The sequence below is a fragment of the Tyto alba genome, unplaced genomic scaffold, assembly GCF_018691265.1.
Source record: "Tyto alba isolate M040663 unplaced genomic scaffold, T.alba_DEE_v4.0 Super-Scaffold_39, whole genome shotgun sequence".
In the NCBI taxonomy this organism is placed as follows: domain Eukaryota; kingdom Metazoa; phylum Chordata; class Aves; order Strigiformes; family Tytonidae; genus Tyto; species Tyto alba.
In genome coordinates, this window is record NW_024881314.1 from 531,470 (window position 1) to 553,068 (window position 21,599).

The window sequence follows — 21,599 nt, forward strand, 5'->3', positions numbered from 1 at the left end:
CGAGCCCAGCCCGGTCACAGGCACCACGAGTTTATTTTATCGCCCGCGGTCGGGCGGCAGCGCCCCGGCCCCGCGGGGACCCGCCGCCTCCCGCGACCAGCGCGAGGGGCCCAACGGTTTCATTGCGACTTGCACAGGGGGGAGCGGGAGAGGGGCTGGGAAGGGGGGGGGGGGTGTGTGTGTCAGCCAGGCACGGTGCAGGGGGGGGTCCTGAGGGGCAGGCGGGGTTGGAGCATCCCCAAGCCCGGCGATGAACACCAGCCCGGGTACTGCACAGGGACCAGTGCCCCCAGCGCTCCCACTGGGGCCGGTGCACCCCCCCCCCCCCCAGTGAACCCCGAGCAGCAGGGACAACCTACAGGCACTTTCCAGGGGTCCCCCCAAGCCTTAAACTCGAGGCTGCGGGTGGGAGAAGGGGCTGCTCCAGCCCCAGGCAGAGGCACAGAGGAGCCGGCAGAGCCTGGGCAGGGCTGGTCAGAGGCTGCTCCTCAGCTGGAGAGCAGAGGGCAGCAGGGCCAGCCCCCAGGGACAGCAGCTGGGAGCAGGGGAGCCCGGGGACCTGACCCCAGCACCGTGTGGGATCAGCATCCCCTCCGCAGCAGGGTCCAGGCCAGTGCTCCCCGGCCCGTCCTTGACCCGGGCCTGCTCCACGTGCCGGCCGGGGGACAGGGATCTCCACCTGGGAGGAAAGGAGCGGCGTTAGCACCCCGCCAGGCAGCCACCCCCCTCCCCTCCCTGTCCCCCCGGGCTCGCTCACCTCAGAGCCGGCGGCTCAGGCTGGCCACCTTGGCAGGATGCGTCACCGACCAGAAGTTGCGCTTGCTCTGCAGCTGCTGGAAGGGATTGAAGTGGTGTCTCCGCTCCTGCTTCAGTTTTTTAATCTTCTTTACCTGTGCAGGGGCAGGAAAGCTCTTGTGGTCAGAGCACAGAGTCCTCTGCCTCCTCCCACCCACCCCAGCCCAGGACACGGCCAGCACCCACCTTCCCTCTGTCAAACGCCTCGTCCCACTCGTCGACAACAGTCTCGCTGCGGGCCCGCGCCGCATCCTGAATGGCGTCCTGGCTGACAGCCGAGACCTCGCCGCCCCAGGTCAAGACTGCGGAGCGGCGCGGTCAGCGGGGAGCCCATGCTGTGCCCCGCTGCACCCACCTGTGCAGGGCCCCCACTCTGGGCCTGGAGCCCCTCACTCTAGCACCCCGCTCTGTGACACCCCTAACAGCCCCTCAGCCGGGTGCATCTGCTCAGCTCCAGGAGCCTGCACTGGTGCTGGGGGGGCTCAGGCCCCAGCACGGGGGGGTCTGCCCAGGTCCAGGGCTCAAGGCAGGGGAGCCATGGGGCTGTTTGCCCACCCAGGCAAGCAGAGGTTACCTTGTTTGCCATAAGCCTTGTCCATGGAGTTCCTGAGCAGCTCATCCACCACGCTAGACTCCTCCTGGGTCCTGGGTGCTGTGCCAGCCCCGTGGCCATCTCCAGCCTGGCTGGCCCAGGCACATGATGCCACTGCGGAAACATGCAGGGTGAGGACAAGCCCGAGAGAGCCCCTGTGTCACTCCATCTCCAAGGCAGATCTCGCCCCAGGAGACACTGTCGGGACTAGCAAGGTCCTGATGGCACTGGGGCCTGTTCTGGGGGGTAAATCTTCACCCCTCGAAGGGCCCATCGCCATGAGTCTGGAGAAGAGCACGCCCTCAGGCAGGGTAGAACCGGGCAGCTCCTGCAGGAGCAGCAGGCAGGCCTGAGGCAGCTCAGCCAGGGCTGGGGAGATGGGTCAGGAAGGTGGGCACCCCCAGGCAGTTGTGGGGACCAGCAAGCACTGGGGTGTGCACAGCAGTGCTCTGAGGGGCAGGTGAGCAGGCAGCTCTCCCCTGCCAGGCAGGCAGGGTGGAGGCACACCGTCGTACCTGGGGTGCTGTCTGTGGCACGGGCGCTGTTGGCAGCTGGCCGCTCCAAGCTCGGGCTGCTGAGGCTTTCCCTCCACTTGCGCTTGCGGTGCTCGCTCTCCCCAGCCCCAGACTCCACCCTCCGCCGCTGCTTTGTCCTCCGGGGCCTCGACTCAGCCGTCCTAGAGCTGGGGAAGGCAGCGGGGGTCAGACCTGAAGGGGAAGTCTGAGCATCTTGCAGGGCAATGGGACACAGGGACACCAGCACCCTAGGGCTGCACTCGGGGAGGGGTGAAACCACCCCTGGCAAGCCGGTGCTTCAGCCAGCTCCATGCAAATCTCATCCCACCCACAGAAAGACAAGAGGCACCCGACCGCAGCCCTGGGAGCCTGACTTTGGGCAGAGGGGAGGTACGCAGGGCTCTCGCGTGACCTTAGCCCCTCACCTGCCCGAGGACAGCATCCCGGAGCAGCGTTCTTCTGTCTCCTCCATTCTCCTCTTTTTCTTCTTCTTCTTGAGAGGGAAGGTGGGCTCCACATCCAGGTAAGTACCGGGGTCTGACACTTGCTGCTTGGGTCTGCTCTCCAGATCCCAGCAGCCTGGCCCATCCCCACCACTGCTGGGACCTTTGCCTGCCGCCTCCTTCCCCGCAAGCGACACCGAGCCCTCCTGAGTGAGATTCTTCTTCTTCCTAGGGGGGCTGGGGACTTCATCCTTGCCCTTCACAGCCACAGCACAAGGGCTGCTGTCTGTTCCATGATGCTGCTTTCTCCGTTTCTTTTTGGAGGAACCAGCGGTGACCTGGCTGGGCCCCTTCTCCTTGCTGCAGGGAGGAAGGTGGTGTGAAGGGTGGGCAGTGGAACCGTTGGTTGGGGGGGAGGCTGGGAGCTGAGGGGCTGAGTTGAGGATGAAGCTGAAGGCAGGCTTTTCAGGATTTGGCAGTTTGAGAGCAGACGAGGACAGTCTGAAGGACAGGAAAAGAGGCTGACATGATCTGAAAACCAGGTCAGGAGCGAGAGCCCCTCTCTTCCTCCCCACCCCGAGGTGCATGAGCACAGCACCCAACTGCTACCGTCTCAGCCAGGAAACCTGAATCGGGCTCTGCTCTCGGAGCAGCAGCTGCGAGCATAGTGACCCTGCACCTGCCCAGTGCCAGCCACACACAGGGCACATGCTGTCCCATGGGGGATTAGGAAAGAGTGAGTGCTGCTGCAGCACATGCCGATGGTGAAGGTTACAAGGGAGACCCGGAGCAAGATCTAGACCAGACTGGTGCCTCTGATCCCACGGGACACTAGTACATGGTCAGAGCCTGAAAAGCTTCCCCCGACCCTGTGCCGACATTCAGAGAACCCACTTTGTTTCTAGAATCCAGAGCAAGCCCTGCCAGCCCAGGAGAACAGGCTGACAAAATCATCCCCTGAGCTGGCTGCGGTACCAGACAGTTGCCTCGTGGAGTACCCCAAGGCTGCCACTGGACTGGCTGCTGTGCAGGAGCCCGGGAACGACAGGCAGTGCTTACCTCGGCTTGCCGAAAGGCCAGGGAGTGGAGTCGGGGTGGGTGGTGGTGGTGGTGGTGCGGTCAGCAAATTGTGGGTGAGGTTGTGCGTGGCGGTCACTTCCGCTCGCCTTCCGCGGGGTGCTGCCCTGCAGTTATTGACATAAATAAAAACTTGGTGGTCTAAAGAAAAGAGGTTTCCGTGAGCCGAGAGGAGAAAATAAAAAGGGGAGCCCAGAGAAAGGGGAGGGGAACAGACACAGATGGGGGGGAGGGAAGTGGGGGGTGGTAGAAGAAGAATCAGAAGTGTTTTCAGTTAGAAGCACAAAGGAAAAAAGGAAGGAAGGAAATTTAAAGAACAGAAAGCCCAGCGCACCGTCCTGAGCCCTGGCTGCCCGGTAGTGCCCAGAGGGCCGGGCCCACACCGCTGCCCAGGGGGAGGCGGCTCCGCAGCCCTCCAGCTGCGACATCACCTGCTCCCACTCACCCCAGGGGACACGCTACCCGGGGAGGGGGGGCTGGCGAGGCTGCCCCGCTGCAGGGACTGGCACTGCCACCCCTCCCTCCTGAGCAAGAAGGCAGGAGTGATTTCTCCTGTATCACTCAGGGATGTGAACACCAGTGGCAGCCTGGCCCTGCATCCCGACCCAGAGGGAGGGCAGAGCAGCCCCGGGGGCTGAGGAGCTCTCCCCACCCACCTCCAGCTTAGCAAGCCACCCAGCATTAACTCTACAGTTGCCCCCAGCACAAGCCCCAGTGCAGAAGGCACAAGGCACCTACTGAAGCCTCTGGGCAGCAGCTCAGTCTCACCTTTTTGGCAGAGAGCGCCAGCTTCTTGGCCGGTGGCGGTGACGTGGTGCTGCTTGGCTCCAGAGTGGCACTGGCCAACAGGGAGGATTTCAGTTTTGCTGGCTTGGAGTCTTTGGGGGCAGTCGGCTTGGCACTGGGGCCAGCAGGGAGGTCTGCGCCACAGTCCGTTTCCTGAGAGGTGTGGAAGCTGCTGGTTCCACTCTTGGCCTTCTGGGACAGTTTGGCCAGCTTCCCTGCTGCACTGTGTGCTGGGCTAGCAGCACTGCTGCCAGAGGAGTCCCTCTCCGGGGTCCCGGCGTTCTCCCCACTGCCCCTGGGCTCCTGGCTGGGGCTCGGCTCCAGCAGCGGTTTGGATGAGGTAGGTGGCTGCTTGCCCTCCCAGGATTTCTGCCGCGGCAGTTCCGAGTTGGCCCCATTTGCATTGCTGGTGTCACAAAAGCCCTGAACTGCTTTGGGCATGGGAGGCAGCTGCGGGAAGGAGAAGGGCTTCTTGGGTCTCTGGGCGGCGTCATCAGGCAGTGCTGTGGCCGTGTGGGTGGCTTTGAGGGGCAGTTTGGGTGACAGGAACCCAGTGGGCAGCTTTGGCGGAGCAGTTCCATTCGGCAGCTTCGGCCCCTTCCCGAATGTGCTGCGGGCCACAGGGACTCCGACCTCCTCTGGCCCTGGCAGCTTCTTCCCCGGCAGCACATCTGGTCTCTAGACAAAGAGAAAGGAAAGTTCAGCAAGGAGAGAACTCAAGAAGCCAAGAACACAGGGCGATACTGCCCCCCCCGTCCCTCCCCAGGCCCGCACAGGATCCCTCCCGCCTGCCCTCGCAGAGTGCAGAGGGGCAGCAGCTCCCGGGAGCAGCACCCGAGAGCAGCCTTGAGGACTCACCCGGCCCAGCAGCGGTGAAAACAGGGGCCCGTTGGTCACGGTTTTGTTGACCTGACTGGAGATGCTGCCAGTACGGCCAGGCAGGCTGGAGGCAGCTTTGGCAATGGGCCCCTCTGAGCTCTTCCTGGGGCTGGGGATTCTGAGGAAGGCACAGAAATACATGTGTTAACTGTGAGGGTTTGAACAGCTGGAACACCCTCATCAGAGATGGACAGGAGAAACGGGAGCCAGAAGCTCTGAGGAGGTGAGGTGCTCTTGGTCTACAGCAAAACCATGACAAAGGGCTGGACCTCTCTGGGTTACCCTCCTCCAAGCCAGTGCATGCACATGGGCACTGGGGCTGCTTGGGCCAAGCTCCGTCCCACACCCAGGCATGTGCTACCAGCCCTGCCCCACACGCTGAGACGGGGGGCAGAGGGGCCGTGGGTCGCAGGGCACGCTCACCTCAGGTAGAACAGCACGTAGGCCTGCTGGTTGAGGACCACTTTGATGTTGCTGGAGCGGACCAAGTCATCGTTCATTTGATACCACTGCCCATTGCTGGCCTGCAGAAGGGGAAGAGAAAACAGGGTTGGGCTGTGCCCGGGGACCCTCCTGGCACGAAAAGCAGCACCAACAGCACCCATCAGCAGAGCTAGGCTCCCCAAAACCCACAGGCATCCCAGGGCAGGCAAGGGAACTCTGTGAGAGCAGATCTCCACACTTCCTGCAGCACAGCACAGCCTGTATGCCCTGTTCAGTGCTCCACATCATGCACATCTGCTGAGCACCCTCCTTTCTGCGCGCTAAAGGGACCCACAAGCACCCACACCAGCGCCCAGACCGGGGAAGGTGCCCAGAGTGCCCTGGGCTCACCTTCACGTAGCAGTAGTAGTGCCCTGCGTGGCAGCTGTACCCAGAGTGCACCAGCACTGCATAGAGGCTGTACACGACAGGATCCCCCTTCTTCTGAGACATGTAAGGGCGGATGTTCAAGAACTCAGGGTACCCCACGTCCTGCAGAAAGAAGATGTCTCAGGTGCCTGCACAGCAGATGGTTTTCTTGCTACAGCACGAGCAGCTCAGCTGCCCTATGAGTCCCATCTCTCAAGAGAGGGCTCCTGCTCTCCCCATGCAGAGGTCACGGAGAGGGAGATGCCAGGATGAGCTGAAGTCCCACCACACCACACAGCTAGGGAAGGGCTGCAGGACTGCAGCAGAGCTCCCACTGCACGCAGGGCCACCCCCCACCCCGCTCTGGGCAGCAGGGCCTCAGGCCAGGACAGCCCCAGCTCTGGATTGCTGAGCACTCACCTTTGTGATTTTGCCTCCACCGAAGTCAGCAAAGCGCTTCAGCGAGAGCGTGAGAACATTGGAGGCTCGGTGGATGGTGAAGCGTTTGCTGGCCGACACTTTCTTCTTGCATCTGCACAGGAAAAGCTTGAGCTGTTCAAGCTGTTCCACCACCCAGATGATTGCCAGCCCTGGCCAAGCGGCAAACCTCACGGAAATGACCCTGCTGACACCAGGCACCGCTCCAGGGCACCTGCTCACGGCCACGTCTGCTGGCCCAGGTCCTCCTCACGAGAGGAGGGAGATGAGGAGTGGCCGGCTTCATCACAGGCTTCCACGGCCACGTACCTGACGGTTTAGCCATGAAGCAGGTAGAAAAGCCCTCCCAGATTGCAGCAAGCTTTCCTCCCACTTCCCACCAGCGCGCCCAGGGACGCCCTCCCGCCCGCAGCAGCCCCACGCACTCACTTGGCACACATGTAGGCGTTCTCCCCACCCAGCACGTCTGGCCTCACAAACAGCTCCAGCGCCCGCACTATGTTTGCGGTTTGCTGCAAGGACAGAGGAGAGGTCAAGGCACGAGTGGTTTGCCCACGCGACAGCCCGGCTCCCTGCCGAAACGCTGGCCCCGAGAGATAACACAGAGCACAGAAACAGGGCCAGAAGCTACACCAACCCCCCAAGCCTGCCAGCAGCCAGGCACTGGCCAGCATGCTGCAAGGGACGGCAGCACTGCCCCCCAACACCACGGAGCCTCAACGGAGGAGTCGTGGCTCCGCTCAGGCAGCAGGCATTGTTCTGCCAGGCTAAGGCAGCACAACAATGGGAGCTGCTTCTCTTTTGCCTGCACTGTGCCTTGACACTGGCAGGCTAATGAGCCTTGAGAACAGTAATGGTGCAGCTGCAGGAACAGCCCCCACAAGAACAGAGCTCCTCGCCATCCCTGACCCTGCCACAGTACCCTGATCTCCAGCGCCAGGTCCAGGTAAGGGTCATAGGTGTCTGAGACAGTCTTGCACACCGAGCACTTCACTGCAAAAGAGAGAGCGGTGAGCACAGCCTGGCACAACACCCACACCCACCACCACCCCAAGCACAGCACTGGCAGCTGCAGCATTCCCCCTCTCCGGGCTCTGGGGTGTGAGCACCAGGATTCACAGCCTGGCAATTCCACTCCGTGCTGGGACAGCAAGTGCTGCTAGACAGCTGGCAACACGGGTTTCCTTTGCTGGTGGCAGTGAGCTGGGGAACCACAGCTAACAGCTTTTTCCATTGCCACAGCAGGGGTCACAACCCACAGGTACCACAAGACTGACCAACTGCAGCTCTGGATAATTTACACACGCGTAGCAATTTTCCCCAGATTTACTCTAGGGGAAACAGCAGCCGCAAGAGTCACAGGCCCAGGACCTGGCAGCCAGCACTCACCACGGGATCGCAGGTAACCGCCGAAGATCTGGTGAACCAGCGTCGTGGCCTGGGTCTGGCGATCCAACCTAGAGAGAGAGAGCAGCACTGGATCTCACACCGCCCCTCCGGCCACCCCCCTGCCCTCAGGACAGCTCCCCTGCGTGCTCCGGCCAGCACATGGGCTGCAGAGCTCCAGGAGCAGAGGGAAATCGCAGCCTCCGCCAGCCTGCTCTCCCAGTGCCAGAGCTCAAAGGGTGGCACTGGGCTCCGATGCGCACCTTCCTCTAGAAGGAGCAGAAACTCCTGGCTGGAGCTCAGAGCTGGGCACTGCAGACAGAGGCAACGCAGGCTTCCCAGGATGGAGGGCCCAGGGGAAAGCTGCCCACCCACAGCCCCAGAGCTGGGGCTGAGCTAGCAAGCACGTCTGGATTCCTCAGCAACTGGGGCAGGATCCAAACCCATAGCAGCCACGGGATTTGGGGACAGGACCACAGCTATGCTGGGGCGGAGGAGTCAGAAGGCAGACAACAGACCAGAGCTGTGTCACAGAGGGGCAGAGAGCTAGGCCATCCACCCGAGGCCCCTGGAGTCAGCACCTCCCTCCAGGAGTCTGAGCTGGGGGACATGTCCACCCCAGAGTCCCCTCCCATGGGCACACGGGACCAGTGAGGGGACAGAGGAGAAGAGCAGCAACGGGCGATCAGAGGCCCCACATACTTGGTACAGCCACTCAGGCAGGCCTTCTGCATGGCATCAATGGTGTAACGCAGGAACTCGTGCGCATCCTCCTGTCTCCCGAAGTGGATGTGCTGGGCAATCTCTGCCAGAGAGGGAGGAATCAGCCCCAGCACGTGCTGCAGCAGATGCAGGCCCTCCCTCCCTCGGGGCAGGGACTCCGGGGTTTGAGCCCCCTCAACCCAAACCAGATGTCAGACTCATGCTGGCCACGAGGGAAGCCCCATGCAGCCCATGAAGTCACCAGCCCCTGGCAGGCTCAGTGAGTCATCTCAGAAGAGCCGTCTGCCAAGACCTGCCCCGATCTCAAAGGTTCTGCTCCTGCATTAGTCACCGCTCTCCAGCACAGCTACGGGAGGGGAGGGCAGCCATCCTTACTCTTGAGGTTTCGGATGAAGGACACTGGTTTTATTGTGTTGCCGCTGTTGGCAAAAGCCTGGATCGTGTGGTTCTGCATAATGCACATCATGCAAAAGCCTCCTTGGTGACCTGGAGCAGGAGAGGAGAGGACGTTGGGGACAAACCCAGGAGAGATGGAAGCAGTACAGGGGATGGGGGATCTCTGGTCCAACACAGCTCAGCCACGCTCTGTTTTCCCTGTGAGCTCTGTGCTACAGTACAGCTCTGGGGCATCCCGGGCACACGGGGTCCAGCGCACGCTCCCCCCGCTGGCACGGCCCCAGTCACAGTACCAGCCACTGCAACCGCTCCGGGTGAGACGTGGATGGAAACCAGGTCACAGGGACTTGCTGGAGGAGCCCACGGGTTGGCCCTGAGGGGCAGATCCCCCCGGAGCCCTAAGGATGGGGCTGTGAGCCCAGCGACTCCCCTTAGTTACAGCTCGGAGCGGTGCCCACTGGACTTCCCTTTCAAAGCCACCCATAAACAGCACCTGCTGCCCTGCCCTCATGCCATCCCCACAGGCAGGGGCTGTTTGGGACCCCCAGCTCAGCCCCCAGGAAGCCAGCAGACCCCATCGGACCCATCTTAGCCCTGGCTACACCCAGCAGAGACAAAGCCACCCCAGACAGAAGAACGCAGAGCTCGGGAACACTGCTAAGGCCAGGAAAAGTGAGCCATACGCATCCTCTAAATGGAAAAGCGGGCAGCAGGGAGCAGAGAAGGCGCATCCTGACACCCGCACACCCTTTGCCAGAGCCATGCGCAGCAGTGCTGAGCGCAGCACTGTGAGCGGGACAGGCAGGCAGGCAGGCAGGCACTCCTCCTCCTCCTCCTCCTCCTCCTCCTCCTCCCCGCTGGCGCGGCCGCCCCGGCCCTGCTGCCCGCCGAGCCCGGCCTCCCCACTCACAGCTGCGGCTGTGCTCCTTGGAGAGCAGGTAGTTGGTGAGGGGCGGCGTGTAGGTCAGGCACTGCACCGTGGAGTTGAGGAAGCAAGTGTTCCCCAGGTTGTGCAGCCCGGCGCCGACCCGGTAGATCCGCTCCCACTTCATGGAGAGGCGCTCTGCGGGAAAAAGCACCTTCTGGGGCGCGGGGATCCCGTCCCCCGGCCCCCGCGGCGCACGGTCGCTGCCTGCGGGGAGACGGGCGGTGAGCCGTGGGGTGCGGGGAGCGGGAAGGGGCCCCCCTCGCCCTCGCTACCTACCCTGCCTGCCGGGCAGCCCCTCCGCGGGGCCGCGCTGGCGGCCGGCGGGCTCGGCCCGGGGGTTGAGCAGCACGTACTTCCCCCGCAGCAGCTCCAGCTGGCCGGAGAAGTCGCGGCTGGCGGGCTCGAACTCGATCTTCTGCAGCAGCACCTTCTTGGAGGCGGCGGCCAGCCGCCGGCCCAGCTCCGCGCCCTCGCCCGCGTCCCGCCGGCCCGGCTTCAGCGCCTCCCTCAGCTTCTCCACGATCGGCATGGCGGGGCCCGGCGGGCCCGGCTGCGGGGAGGGGGCGGCCGGTTCAGCGTGGGCGCTGGCCCGGCCGCGGGGCCGCGCGTTGCCAGGGCAACAGGCCGCGGCCTACGCCCCGCCGCAGGCCCGCCGCCGCGGGCCCCGGGGCGGGGGGGCCCGGCCCGCCCGCCCGCCCGCCCGCCCGCGCCCTCAAGCGCCGCCGCCGCGCAGCCCCCGCCCGGCCCCGGCCGCGGGGGGAGCCGGGGGGAGCGGAACGGAGCGGAGCGGGGGGGAGCGGAGCGCAGGCCCCGGCGCGGCCCCACTCACCATCCGGGTCCCCGCCGCGCGCACGTGGAGCCGCCTCACAGAGACGCCGCCCCCCGCGCGCCCGCCACCGCACGCGCTTCCGCGACGGTCCCTCGAAGGGGGGCGGGGCCGGCGGGCGCTCCGCCCACCCCCCCCCCACCCCGGCGCGCCGGGCCCCGCCTCCCGGCGTGAGGGGAGGAGCCGGGAAGCGCGGTGAGGGGGCGGGGCGCTGTGACGTTGGGGGCGCGCAGGCGCGCGGCGCGGCGGCCCCGCCCCCGGTCCCGGTCCCGGTCCCGGTCCCGGTCCCGGTCCCGGTCCCGGTCCCGGTCCCGGTCCTGTTCCCGTTCCGGACGTGGGTCAGCCCTGCCGGGAGCCGCCGCCCCGGGGCCCGCGTTAGCTCCCAGCGGGGATCCCGCCTCTCCTCGGCGGGGACGGCACCGGCACCGGCACCGGCCCCGGCCCCGGGGGGCTGAGCCGCCCCGCCGCCGCCCGGGAGCTGCCGGCGCAGACACCCCGCGCGAAACCGGCGCGATTCCAGCGCCTGACGAGGAGAGACAGAAATTACAGCACAGGGACCATAGAGCCGGTGGCAAAACAAGTGGAAATATTAAAACTCAAAGATAGACTACCAGCAGAGACAGGAGTAAATGGCACATATGATATAACCATACAGTAAGCGAACGGGAGTCGTATATGGGATTGAGTAGAGGTTGGGGATTTTTTTTTCTTTTTCTTTCTTTTTAATTTTTCTCTTTAATACGTTGAAATTGCCCAGACTGGTCCAGTACGACATCTCAAACCTGACAGGGCCGCGGGGATTCGTCCCGCCGCGCTCCCCACGCTGCGGCGAGGGCAGACGTGCCGGTGGGCGTCACGGGCGGGCAGGCCCCGCGGCACACGGCCAGCGCCGTGCGACGCGACGGGGGAATGGCTCAGAGACGGCGGGGCCCACGGCACGCGGCGGGGAGGTGGAGGGGGTTCACCGGACGGGACGGGCGGTGCTGCCTGCGCCCGGTGGGAACGGGCACCCCACGCCCCGCCCCCCCCCGGGGGCGATCCCGGGGAGGGTGGTGAACCCCCACGCTCACCTCCGTGGGGAGAGGGGCGGCAGCACCTGGGTGCATGCGGGGTGGGGGGGGCGTCACTCCAGCCACGCTAACGTGCCCCTCCAGCTTTTTGGGGACGACAGGCCCCCCAGCCCCGCAGACGCAGCTGGGGCGGGGGGGCTCTGCCACACGGTAAAGCCCCCCCGCAGCCCCTGCCTGGAGGGCTGCACCCTTCCTGCACCCCAATGGGAACGGCGGGCAGCAAGCAGGGAGGGGGACAGCGGGGTCCCCGGTGCTGGGGGGTGGCTGGGGACGCTGCGGTGGGGAGGGGCTGCCTGGCAAGAGCTGCTGGGGCGACCCCCCCCCCGCGGCGGGGGCACTGGTAGACCTGCTACGCAGACGGGGCAGCTCCCGCCACTCGCGAGGGTCCGATTCCTTCACAGCTACCAGGGCTGAGGGGGGCCAGGCGGGGAGGCAGCCCCGGCAGCGGGGTCCCCCCCCCGCACCCCGCTCAGCCCTGCCAGGTGCCCGTGACAGAGGGGGTCCCCGTCCCTGCCCCCCCGCACGCGTGGGGCAGCCACCGCAGCCCGGGGACCCCCGCGGCCGAGCGGATTTTCATGCTGTCTCCAGGAATTGATATCAGCGTGGACCAGTCTAACATCTCGCAGGTTTTTTTTTTTTTCTACTGGCTACTGGAATGCGCTCGTTTGGCTTAGGGGTCCTCGATGTCGAGAAACTCTTGCTTGGGGGGGGCCATGCCGCGGTACCAGGCGCACGAGCCGTCGCTCCTCTTGATGCAAGCGTAGTGCTTCGCCTGCCGCCCGTCCACGTTGTTCTTCTCCATCGCCCAGTCTGTCCAGAGACACTCGTCCGAGGAGGATACGAAGCAGGGGATGGAGAGGCAGCGCGAGATCTGCACACAACAGAGACCGTCACCGACCGCCCCGGGGGGGGGGGGGGACACGCCGGGGCGGGAAGAAGCAGCACAGCCCTGCTTCACCCGCCCCCCCAGCGCCGCACCAGGGCTGCCCCTTCCCTGCGGGGCACGGTGGGGATGCGACCCCGGTGCGAGGGAGCTGGGTGCACCCCTGGGTGCGGGTCCCGGGGCTGGACTGTTTCCAGCCGGAGAGAGCCGGCAGCTCGGCCGCCCCTCCCGTACCCCCGGCCGCGTGCTGTGCCCCCTGCACAGCCTCAGCCTCGAAGGACGGGGGAGAGCCTCTCTCCGCAGAGCCCACGCCCGCCTCGGGGCTGCAGACCCCACGGGCACGGGGAGCGGGGCGCAGCCCGTGCTCGGGGGCCGCCCGGCCGCTCACCTTGCACTCGCAGCCCATCTGGTACCGCTGGTTTAGGCTCTTCTTCTGGGTCGGGCTCAGCGAGTCCCAGGTGGAGACCAAGTCGCAGAGCGTGATGTGCATCTTGCCGTTGCCCTCTGACTTGCCTGGGGAGAGGCCAGACAGCCCGCTCAGAGGGTCCCCCCCGGCGCTCCGGGGCCTGACTCTGACTCGGGGTGCCCGGGGCTCAGCCCAGCTTGGGGGGGGCTGGTGGTCGCTGCAATCCGGCCCCTCCCACCATGCCCTGTCCCCAGTGACCCCCGGGGAGCAGAGCCTCGGCCCCCCGCTGCCCCTGCCACAGCCCGGGGCTGCCGAGCACGGCCAGGGCATGGTCCCTCGAGGGCTGGGGTGGGAGCAGGAGCAGGAGCCGGGGGGGGCCCGTGCCCGGGGAGCAGGCACACACGTCCCAGGCGCCTCGGGAGGCAGCAGGGCCAGCAGAGAGCCATCCCTCGCGGCCACCCACCTGCGATGAGATACTCCTTCTTCCCGCCGGTGTCCAGCAGCCGGCCGCACACGGCGGTGGACGGAGCCGTGTAGATGAACTCGATGTCCTTGTCGGGGCCCTTAAACATCTGCGGGGAAGGAGCGGGAGTGAGTGCCCGGCATGGCGGCTGCCCCGGCCCCCCCGCCTCCTGCCCCGATGCGCCCCGTTACCTTGATCTGCTTGATTTCATACTGGATTCGTTTGATCGGATTCCCGTATATATCATTCCCCGAATCCACCTCTTTCGCAGAGACGGCCTTTGCTCGGATCACTGCAAGGGAGAGGTGTCAAGGTCAGGAGGGCTGGCCGGGGACCGGAGGTGTCACCAGTGCCACGGGAGCTGCCCCGGCGGGAGGGTCCCGCTCAGCCCCCCCACCCCACGGGGGCTCGCACGGGGCCGGCCGCCCGCAGCGAACCCAGCAGCCCGTGGAGCTGGCTGTCACACGCTGTCCCCGAGGGGACAGGGCTCTGGCACGCACAGGACGGCGACAGGCAGCGTTGCAGCAGCACCCTCACTGATAAGGTGATAAGGAAAGGTCAGCCCTGGCTCGCCCGGCCCCACCATCGCCAGCCATGCCGGACCAGTCGCCCTTGGCCAGCGCTGGCCCGGTCTCTGCCCAGACCCTGCGGACCCGTGGGTGCAGGCTGACCCTGCCTGGGCTCGTGCCCGTCACCCGGATGGCACCGGGACAACTAAAATCTGCCAGCAGCATCCTGGGAGCACCGCGGTATTTGCCCCACTGTCATTAATTAATCCGGTCTCTGATGAGGGCCCCAGCCAAACGCCCGCGTGGCCTGGCTGGGCTGGAGGAGAAGAGGGCAGAGGGAGCTCTTTGGGGGGTCACCTTTGGGTGCAGAGGGAGGTGGGAGTCGCGTCCCCACGGCACCGTCCCAGCTGCCTGCCCCGCTGCCTGCACAGGCAGCTCACACCGGGGTCCCCAGCCCCACCGGCCCTTGCCAGCCCCTCTGCACTCCCACACCGGGGAAGCTGGGGGGGCCCAGGACCTTCGCACTCCCCAGCCAGAGCGTGGGGTCCCCGTCCCCCCACGGAGGGGTCCCGGCTGCTGCGGGGCGATGCTCTGGCTGCCGGCTCCCTGCCAGACCTCAGCTACTGCTGCGCGGGGCCTCCTCATGCCGTGCAGGCGCAGAAACCGCATCCTCCGGGGGCTGGGGGGTGCCACTACCAGCCCTCGCCACGTGCAGAAATAACCCGGGGACGCCGAGGGCTGGGGCAGTGGAAAAACACGACCCGGTGAGGGGAGGCAGCGACCTCCCCAGCCGGCAGCCCCCAGCGGTCCCAGCACCGAGGGACAAGGTCGGGTGCCCCAGGGCCGGCGAGGACGCAGCACCCCGGAGCCAGCGACACGGGGCCAGCTCTGCCGTGGAAGGGTCCCTGCGGTCACGCTGCCAGCACAGCCCGGGGAAACACAAACCGGCATGTGAGCGCTCGGCACGTGGCAGCGACCCGCGGGGCGGGCAGCGGGCAGCCAGCTCACCCTTACTCACCGGCTCGGGGCAGAGCGGCTGGCTGGGCGCTGTGCAGGTCGCAGCCATGCCCGGCTCCCTGCGCCGAGCCCCGCAGCTCCCTGCCCTGCCCGGCCCCCTCCGCCGGCACCGGGACGGGCACTCCCGGCCGGCCCCAGGCAGCACCGGGGCCGCTGACGGCGCAGGGGGCACTGGCAGCCCCAAAGCCGCAGCTCCAGCTCAGCACCCTCCCAGCTGGGCGCAGGGCAGGGGCTCACAGGGCTCCCCGCTCTGCTGGGGGTACCCCATCCCAGGGGGAGGCCAGCCCCCCGTCCCTCGGGGGCACCCTGGTGCCCTGCCAGCCCCAGCTCCGCGTGCCTGCCGGTGGCGGGAGGGCAAGTGCCAGCCAAGCTGGGGACCCGGCCCCCAGTGAAGGGTGCTGAGGTGGGAGCAGCCAGGGACGCGCAGGGGCCGCCTGCCAGCCCGGCACAGCAAGGAGAGGGAATCTGACCGTGCTCTATAAATACCGCGGGGCGCGGGGGCACGCGGATGGGCTATTTAAGCTGAAGGTCAGGGGGGCATGGCCCCACGTGGGTGCCGGCAAGTGCCAACTGAGTTTACTCTGGAAGGGACAGGATGGCCACCAGCCCGAACAGGGGCCGCGGGAGAGACCTCCCAAAACAGCCGCCCCCGGTCAGTGCGGGCGCTCGCTCGGTGCAGGGCAGGTGGATGCAATGCCCAACCGTACCGTGGCCCTTCCCAGCCGAGAAGCCCTCCCAGGGGTACCCCCCGCCCCGGCCCCTCCCCAGGCTGGAGGAGCTCCACTTGGCACGCTGTCCCTGCGCCTGCTCCTCTGCCAGCAGCGCACCGGGGTCACCGCGGGCACCGGCCGCCCCTCGCCCCAAAACCCAGCCGCTGCCGCGTCCTCTGGCGTGCCGGGCCCTTCGCTGCTCCGCGCGCGCCTGCGGCGTAATTCGGGTGTAATTCGGGTGCAACCGAGCAGGAGCCGCGCGCCGGCTCCGGCCCCGCGGAGGAACGGTTACTGGTTCAGTGGGCTCCAGCCTTTTCCATTCACGTGCTGATGAATCACTTGACAAAAATGCAGCCCAATTCTAGGCGGATTTGTTCTGAACAGTGCGGCTTTGTGGAAGGGGACGGCTGCGCTGCGCTTTCCCCGCCAAGACCCCAGCAGCGCAGCCAAGCTGCTCCGCGCCAGCCAGGAACCGGAGCGGCGAGGAGGGCGAGCCGCAGGGACCGCGGAGGGAGCCCGGCTGAGATCCCGGGTGATGGGGAGGCAGGGCCGAGGGGCGGCGGGAAGGAAAGCCCCGGGTGCTCAGTCAGACCTCCCCAAACGCCAACGCTCCCGTCGGGCGCGTCGCCCACCAGCCGCGGGAGCCCAGACCCGGCGCGAGGCCGAGCCCAGGCTCTGGGCTCCCGGGGCGCGTGGCCGGCACAGCACTGTCCGACCGGGCAGGACAGGCTGCCGCGAGAAGATGCGCCGTGGGGTGACACCCCCCCCCCCAGCCCCATCCCAGCAGCGTGGGAGTCCCACCGGTGACAAGCCCTGTGCTGGCCCCCAGGGCTGCAAGCCATGGCCACCTCACAGTGAGGATGCCGGAGCGATCCGGGGCCAGACCCCGGCGAGGCAGCGGGTCCCCTCGCCGCCCTCTGCTACCAGAATTGATCCCACCGCCCCGGCCGAACTGACCCCCGCGCCGAGGCTGCCCGCCTCCTGCCTCAGCACCGGGAGAAGCGCCAGCCTCCGCCTTCACCTCCGCACAGAAGCTGCTGCGGGAGCAGGGCTGCGCTCGCAGCCGGGGCCCTTGGAGCCCCCCTGCACACGCCTGCTGCCTCGGGGGGCTCAGGACCGGGGCTGGGTTCAAGGGCTTTCAGTAACACCCCCCCCCCTCACTGCAGCTGCCTCGGCACGGCCCGTGGCCGCCGGCTGCCCCCCAGCACCGCTCCTCGCTGCCCTGTCCTCCTGCCAGCGGCGGGATGCGGGAACAGGCATGAGGGCAGGCGAGGGGCATCCGTCCCGGCTGCAGAGGGGTGGGGGTATATGGGGAGCTGGTGAATTCCCAGCCCGGGAATCCCACCACAGAGCAGTCCCCACGTCACGGTGGGCAGCGGTGCCATGGTCCCCACGTCACGGTGGGCAGCGGTGCCACAGGAAGGTCGCCGCCTCACCCTGCACCGCTCCCCCCAGCTGGGCGACGGGTACACGACCAACTGGGACAGACTGGGGCTGCGGTGCAGCTCCAGGAGCAAAGCTGGGGGCAAAGGGAGTCACCCAGTGCCACGACCCCACCGGGACGTCCCTCTGGGTTTGCCAGCCGGTGGGATGCTGCCCCCCCTGGCCCTCGCCACACGGCTCCCCCAGCTTGGGGGCTGCGCCCCACGTTTCTGTCTGCTGACCGGGGGGTTCCTGCTGTGGACAGTTGCCATCGCAGCAGGAACCGCCGGGGGGAGATGCTGCAGCCCCAGGTTCTCCCCAGGGAAGGAGGAAAGGGGTCCTGGAGGAGAGCTGCCGAAGGGGAGAAGCTGTGTGGGTGCTGCCCTGCACCCGGGGTGGATCCTGCCACGGCCCGCCCCAGCTCGGGGGAGCTGCTGAGAAGCGCATGCCTGCGTGTGCCCCACGGGCAGAGGGGCAGCACGAGGAGCCTCGGCCCCGGGACGTGCCCAACAGCCGCCCCTTCCACCGCCATCCCACCCCGGACCCCACCAGCACCCACCTACAGCTGCCCGGGAAGCGCCGGTGCCCGCAGACCGCGGGGGCTGCTGCCGGGCTGAACGGCCAGGGAACAAAGCTCCCTTCTCCGGGGATGCTGGCAGCCGGCTGAGCGGGGGGGCCGGCTGCCCGTGCCAGCGCTGCCCACCCCGCACTGCCCGCCCGGGTGCCTGTCCCCTCAGCGGGGGCAGCCCCGGGGTCACTCCAGCCCCGCTGGAGGCCAGCGGAGATGGAGACCCAGCAAACCCACCCCGGGGAGGGGGGACTCAGCCCCAGCCCTGCCTGGCACCCCGGCAGCACCCGAGCAGGGCACCCCCACCCCGGCCCAGCGGCAGGGCAGTTTTGGGGACGGGGAGGCCGGAGGGATGCGGAGCTGAGCCGCGGTGGAGTCGCGGCAGAGGCCGTGGGGGGCTCGGCCGGCGTGTGGCAGCGCCCCGGGGGGGGTGCGGGAGGCAGTGCCGGGGTGCCAGGCCCCGCTCGCCCACCGGCCTGCGCGGGAGCCGCGGGTTCGGCGCTGCCGTGGCCGCGTGCGTCATCCCGGCCCTCTGACGGGAGCGGGAGGGGGCCCAATCAGCGTCGGCCCCAGCAGTCAGCCCACAGCCCCTCCGCGCCACCGCACGGGAACGGCTCCGACTGCCGGGGCGGCACCGGGGACCGGCGGCCCCCCCAGCCCCGGCAGAGCCCGCCGGGCAGCTGCGCTCCCCCCCCTGCCCCGGCACGGACTGCTCCCGCCGCCCTCCCCAGACCCCCTCCTCTGCCTGGCCCCTGCCCGCAGCCCCCACCTTTCCTCCCCTCCCTCCCCGCTGCCTGCACCCCGGCCCGAGGAACCAAGCCCTGGGCCAACTGGGATCGGTGCAATGGTGGCAGCGGCCGCGTCCAAGGTGCCCCCTGTCCCAGGCGGCACCCCGAGCCCCCGCTCTCCACTGCCCCATCGATCCCTCCTGGAGCCGGCACTGCCGCACAAGGCCAAAGCCACGGCCGTGCCCAGAAGGGCCGAGCATCACCTCCCTCACCCCACACATCCCCATGGCGCTCCAGAGGAGACCAAGCAGAAGCCGGGTCTCCTGCTGTGGCCCCGGCCCGGCCACGTCCCCGCCTGGCAGCCGAGTGGCCCCAGCAGAGAAACCCCCCCAGGCAGGCCCCAGTGAGGAACAGCAACTGGGGGAGAAGGGGGTAGCCCTGAGCCCTCTGGCCCTGCAGAACCCCGCTGCCTGTCTCATGGGGCGGGAGGCGCAAGTGCAGACAGGCCAGGTCACCTGTTCCAAGTCACCAGGTCCGGTGACACGAGTCCCAGCCCCACGGGCACCCCGTGCCCAAAGCAGAGCTGCATCCGCCTCCCCCTGCGCTGCCTGGAAATGCAGCCCTGGGCTCCGGCTGCTCCGGCCCTGCTGTGGGGGAGATCCGACCGCAGGGGTACGAGCGAGGGCCGTGGGGAGGCACAGACGGACGTGGCAGGCATTTCCCGTGCTACGGAGCAGGGATCCCAGCCCCGCAGGGCCAGGGCCCTGCACTGCGCTCCCCCAGCTCCCCACTACCGAGGGCTGAGCACGAGCCTTGGGGCTCATCAGCCACCTCGGGTGCACCCAGCAGCACAGGGCATCAGCCACCACCACAGCACCACTTCCCCACCGAGGGCCCAGCCTGGACACGGGCTGCTCCGTCCACGGCGGCTGGGGAAGGGCCCAGCAGCACCCAGCACCACACGGTCTCCCTGGGCTCCACGCACCCACAGGGAGGGAGCTGGCTGAGGAGCCTCCCAGCTCCAGAGCATCCAGGGGGAAGCGAAGAAGCAGCGAGAAGGCCAGGGATCCCAGGCTGCAGGAGATGGATCTGTGTTGTGCGGGACGAGAAGGCTGGGGAGCTCATCCCGGGCTGAGCCCTGCTCCCCCGAGCCCAGCGCTGTCCCCGGCCGGGCTCATGCGAGGCGAGACTGATCGAGATGAGCCGCACCGAGGACTCGGGCTGGGAGCCAGAAGGTGCCAGTGCTGCAGGCAGCGGAGCCCGGGAGGAGGCTGCCGCGGCAGGACGGGCTCCGGGCGCCCGCGGGACAGGCACCTGCCGAGGGCAGCGGGGCAGCCCGACCCGCAGCAGCCCGCTGCCTGGCCACGCCGTGCCCTCCCAGGGGACAGCCGAGACAGCCGGGGCCGCCGAGACAGACGGTGACTCAGCAGCTGAGTCACGGCTGAGCCGGCACCCCGGGACGGGCAGTGAGTCACGAGTGCCCCGAAAGCTGATCCGGACGAGAGCGTGACGGGAAGCTGCAGCCCCGCTCCCAGAGCGGGCGCGGGGGATCCCGCAGCCCAGGGACGCCGGCTCGAGCAGCAGCTCCGAAAACTCAGCGCTCCATTTTGTCTAGAAACCTCCCTGTGCCCAACATGCTCCACGGCGCACTGTGCTGAGCGGCAAGGCCGAGCAGAGCCGGGGCACACGGGGCAGCAGCCAGGCGCTGTGGGAGTTGCCCACGCAGAGGGGAAGGGCCGGGAGAGGGGTCTGGAAGGGGCGAGGGGAGCCTGGGAATCCATCAGGAGCATCCTGACTCAGGGGCAGGGGAGAGGGCAGGGCCGCCCAGAGGCTGGGGCTGCCTAAGTGTTTGGGAATGTTACCTCTCCAGCTGAGCCCAGGAACAGCCCCGCAAAGGAGAGCGTCAGGAACTGGGGCTGGTCTGTTTGTTTAATATGTTAAAATTTAATAAGGGCATTATTCATAGAAAGAGGAATCCAGATCCCGGCGCTGCCAAGCCCTCCCTTTCAGCAGCATCCAAGCCGAACAAAGTGGGACGGGGGAGAGGAAATGCCTGGAAATAAGGAGCAGACGGGAGGTGACCGAGCCTTGGGCGGCTGGCTCCCCGGGGCTGGGTGCGAGAGGCGGCGGCACTCGGAGGGCCCCGGCCTCCCCCCGGGGCCGAGCGCTCCCCGCGCTGCCACGTCCCATCGCGGTTCGACCCAAGTTGGAAGAGGCCCGGGCTCACCCGTGTCACCGGGGCTGCGCGGCGGGGACCGACCCACCCGCGCTCCGGCAGCTCCTCGCATCGCCCGGGCGCGGCCGCGGGGGTCCCCCCCCGAGAGACGGCGAGACGCGCGGGGAGGGACGGACACACCCCGGGCGGACGGACGGACGGACGGACGGACAGACCGCGCCCGGGCGCGCATCTGCTCCCGCCGACACACCCCCGGGCCGGCCGGGGCGCGGAGCCCGTCCCGGCGCGGGGCTGCGGGCAGGTGCCGGGGGCCGGGGGCGGCTCTGCCCGCTCCCCTCCCGCCCCGCCGCAACTTTCCGCCCCTTCCCCCGCCGGGAAGTTCGCGCGGGCCGGGCCGGGGCTGCGGGGCCCCGCGGGGACAAAGCACGGGGGGGGCGCTCACCTACGTCCGCGTTGCAGAAGGCCTGTTGCGGGTGGATGGGCGAGCAGCTGCAGGCGTCGGCCGGGCGGGCCCTGCCGAGCAGCAGCACCGCCAGCCAGGCCAGCAGGCTGGGCAGCGCGGCGAGCATCTTGCGGCGGGGCTGCAGGCTCAGCGACCCGGCCGAGAAACCCGCATCCACCGCCGGGCCCGGCCGAGCCGCCGCCGGGAAGTCCGGGTCCGGCAGCCGCGGCCCCTGCGCGGCGTTGCGGGCGCTGCTGCGGCCGCTCCTCCGCTGCTGCCTTCTAGGGAGGTGTTTTCTTCCTTCCCCGGCTGCCGCTCAGCCTCCGCTTTTTAATGTGCTCCGGGGATTTGCTGCTCCTCCTCTGCGTGGCGCGGGGCCAGCCCGGCTGCTCCCGCCCCTCCGCAGGATGCGGTTCCGCGCCGCGATCGCCTCCCCCGGCCCGGCCCGGCCCGGCCCGGCCCCCGCCGCGGGCACCGGCCGCCCCCCCCCCGCCCCCCGCGCATCCCGCCCGCCCCGGGACCCCTCGGCCCGGGGCCGCGGGCGGGGAAGGCGCCGGGGGCCGGCCCGG

The 21,599-nt window shown here is 68.0% G+C and overlaps 2 protein-coding genes across 5 annotated transcripts; both read right to left on the reverse strand.

Moving 5' to 3' along the window:
* Positions 1-14: 14 nt before the first annotated feature.
* USP36 (ubiquitin specific peptidase 36) lies at positions 15-10,696 on the reverse strand. 4 transcript variants are annotated; one of them, XM_042802421.1, is made up of 20 exons: positions 10,640-10,696; positions 10,087-10,360; positions 9,793-9,945; positions 8,862-8,972; positions 8,466-8,568; positions 7,767-7,834; positions 7,300-7,370; positions 6,807-6,889; positions 6,360-6,471; positions 5,922-6,062; positions 5,511-5,611; positions 5,067-5,205; positions 4,191-4,886; positions 3,405-3,529; positions 2,328-2,846; positions 1,903-2,069; positions 1,370-1,501; positions 982-1,097; positions 758-890; positions 15-679 (listed from the first exon to the last, which is right to left on the reverse strand). In XM_042802421.1, exons 1-19 carry the CDS (start codon positions 10,640-10,642, stop codon positions 759-761), a joined length of 3,246 nt encoding a protein of 1,081 aa, XP_042658355.1. In that variant the 5' UTR covers positions 10,643-10,696; the 3' UTR covers positions 15-679; position 758. The 4 variants fall into 4 exon arrangements, with proteins under 4 accessions (XP_042658355.1, XP_042658356.1, XP_042658354.1 ...); XM_042802422.1 differs by having other exon boundaries at positions 2,328-2,705; positions 9,793-10,014; XM_042802420.1 differs by having other exon boundaries at positions 9,793-10,014.
* Positions 10,697-11,200: 504 nt separating this feature from the next.
* Positions 11,201-21,432, reverse strand: TIMP2 (TIMP metallopeptidase inhibitor 2). The gene is made up of 5 exons (XM_032998717.2): positions 21,031-21,432; positions 13,650-13,750; positions 13,459-13,567; positions 12,978-13,102; positions 11,201-12,577 (listed from the first exon to the last, which is right to left on the reverse strand). Exons 1-5 carry the CDS (start codon positions 21,155-21,157, stop codon positions 12,377-12,379), a joined length of 663 nt encoding a protein of 220 aa, XP_032854608.2. The 5' UTR covers positions 21,158-21,432; the 3' UTR covers positions 11,201-12,376.
* Between the last annotated feature and the right edge of the window lie 167 nt (positions 21,433-21,599).

Coding starts and splice junctions, on each gene's coding strand:
- USP36 (XM_042802420.1), bottom strand. Junction 5,612..5,921: donor ACTACTACTGCTACGTGAAG/GTGAGCCCAGGG, acceptor CCCCTTCTGCAG/GCCAGCAATGGGCAGTGGTA. Junction 5,206..5,510: donor TACGTGCTGTTCTACCTGAG/GTGAGCGTGCCC, acceptor TGCCTTCCTCAG/AATCCCCAGCCCCAGGAAGA.
- TIMP2 (XM_032998717.2), bottom strand. CDS start 21,157: ATGCTCGCCGCGCTGCCCAGCCTGCTGGCCTGGCTGGCGGTGCTGCTG. Junction 13,751..21,030: donor CTTCTGCAACGCGGACGTAG/GTGAGCGCCCCC, acceptor TCTCCCTTGCAG/TGATCCGAGCAAAGGCCGTC. Junction 13,568..13,649: donor ATGAAATCAAGCAGATCAAG/GTAACGGGGCGC, acceptor CCTTCCCCGCAG/ATGTTTAAGGGCCCCGACAA.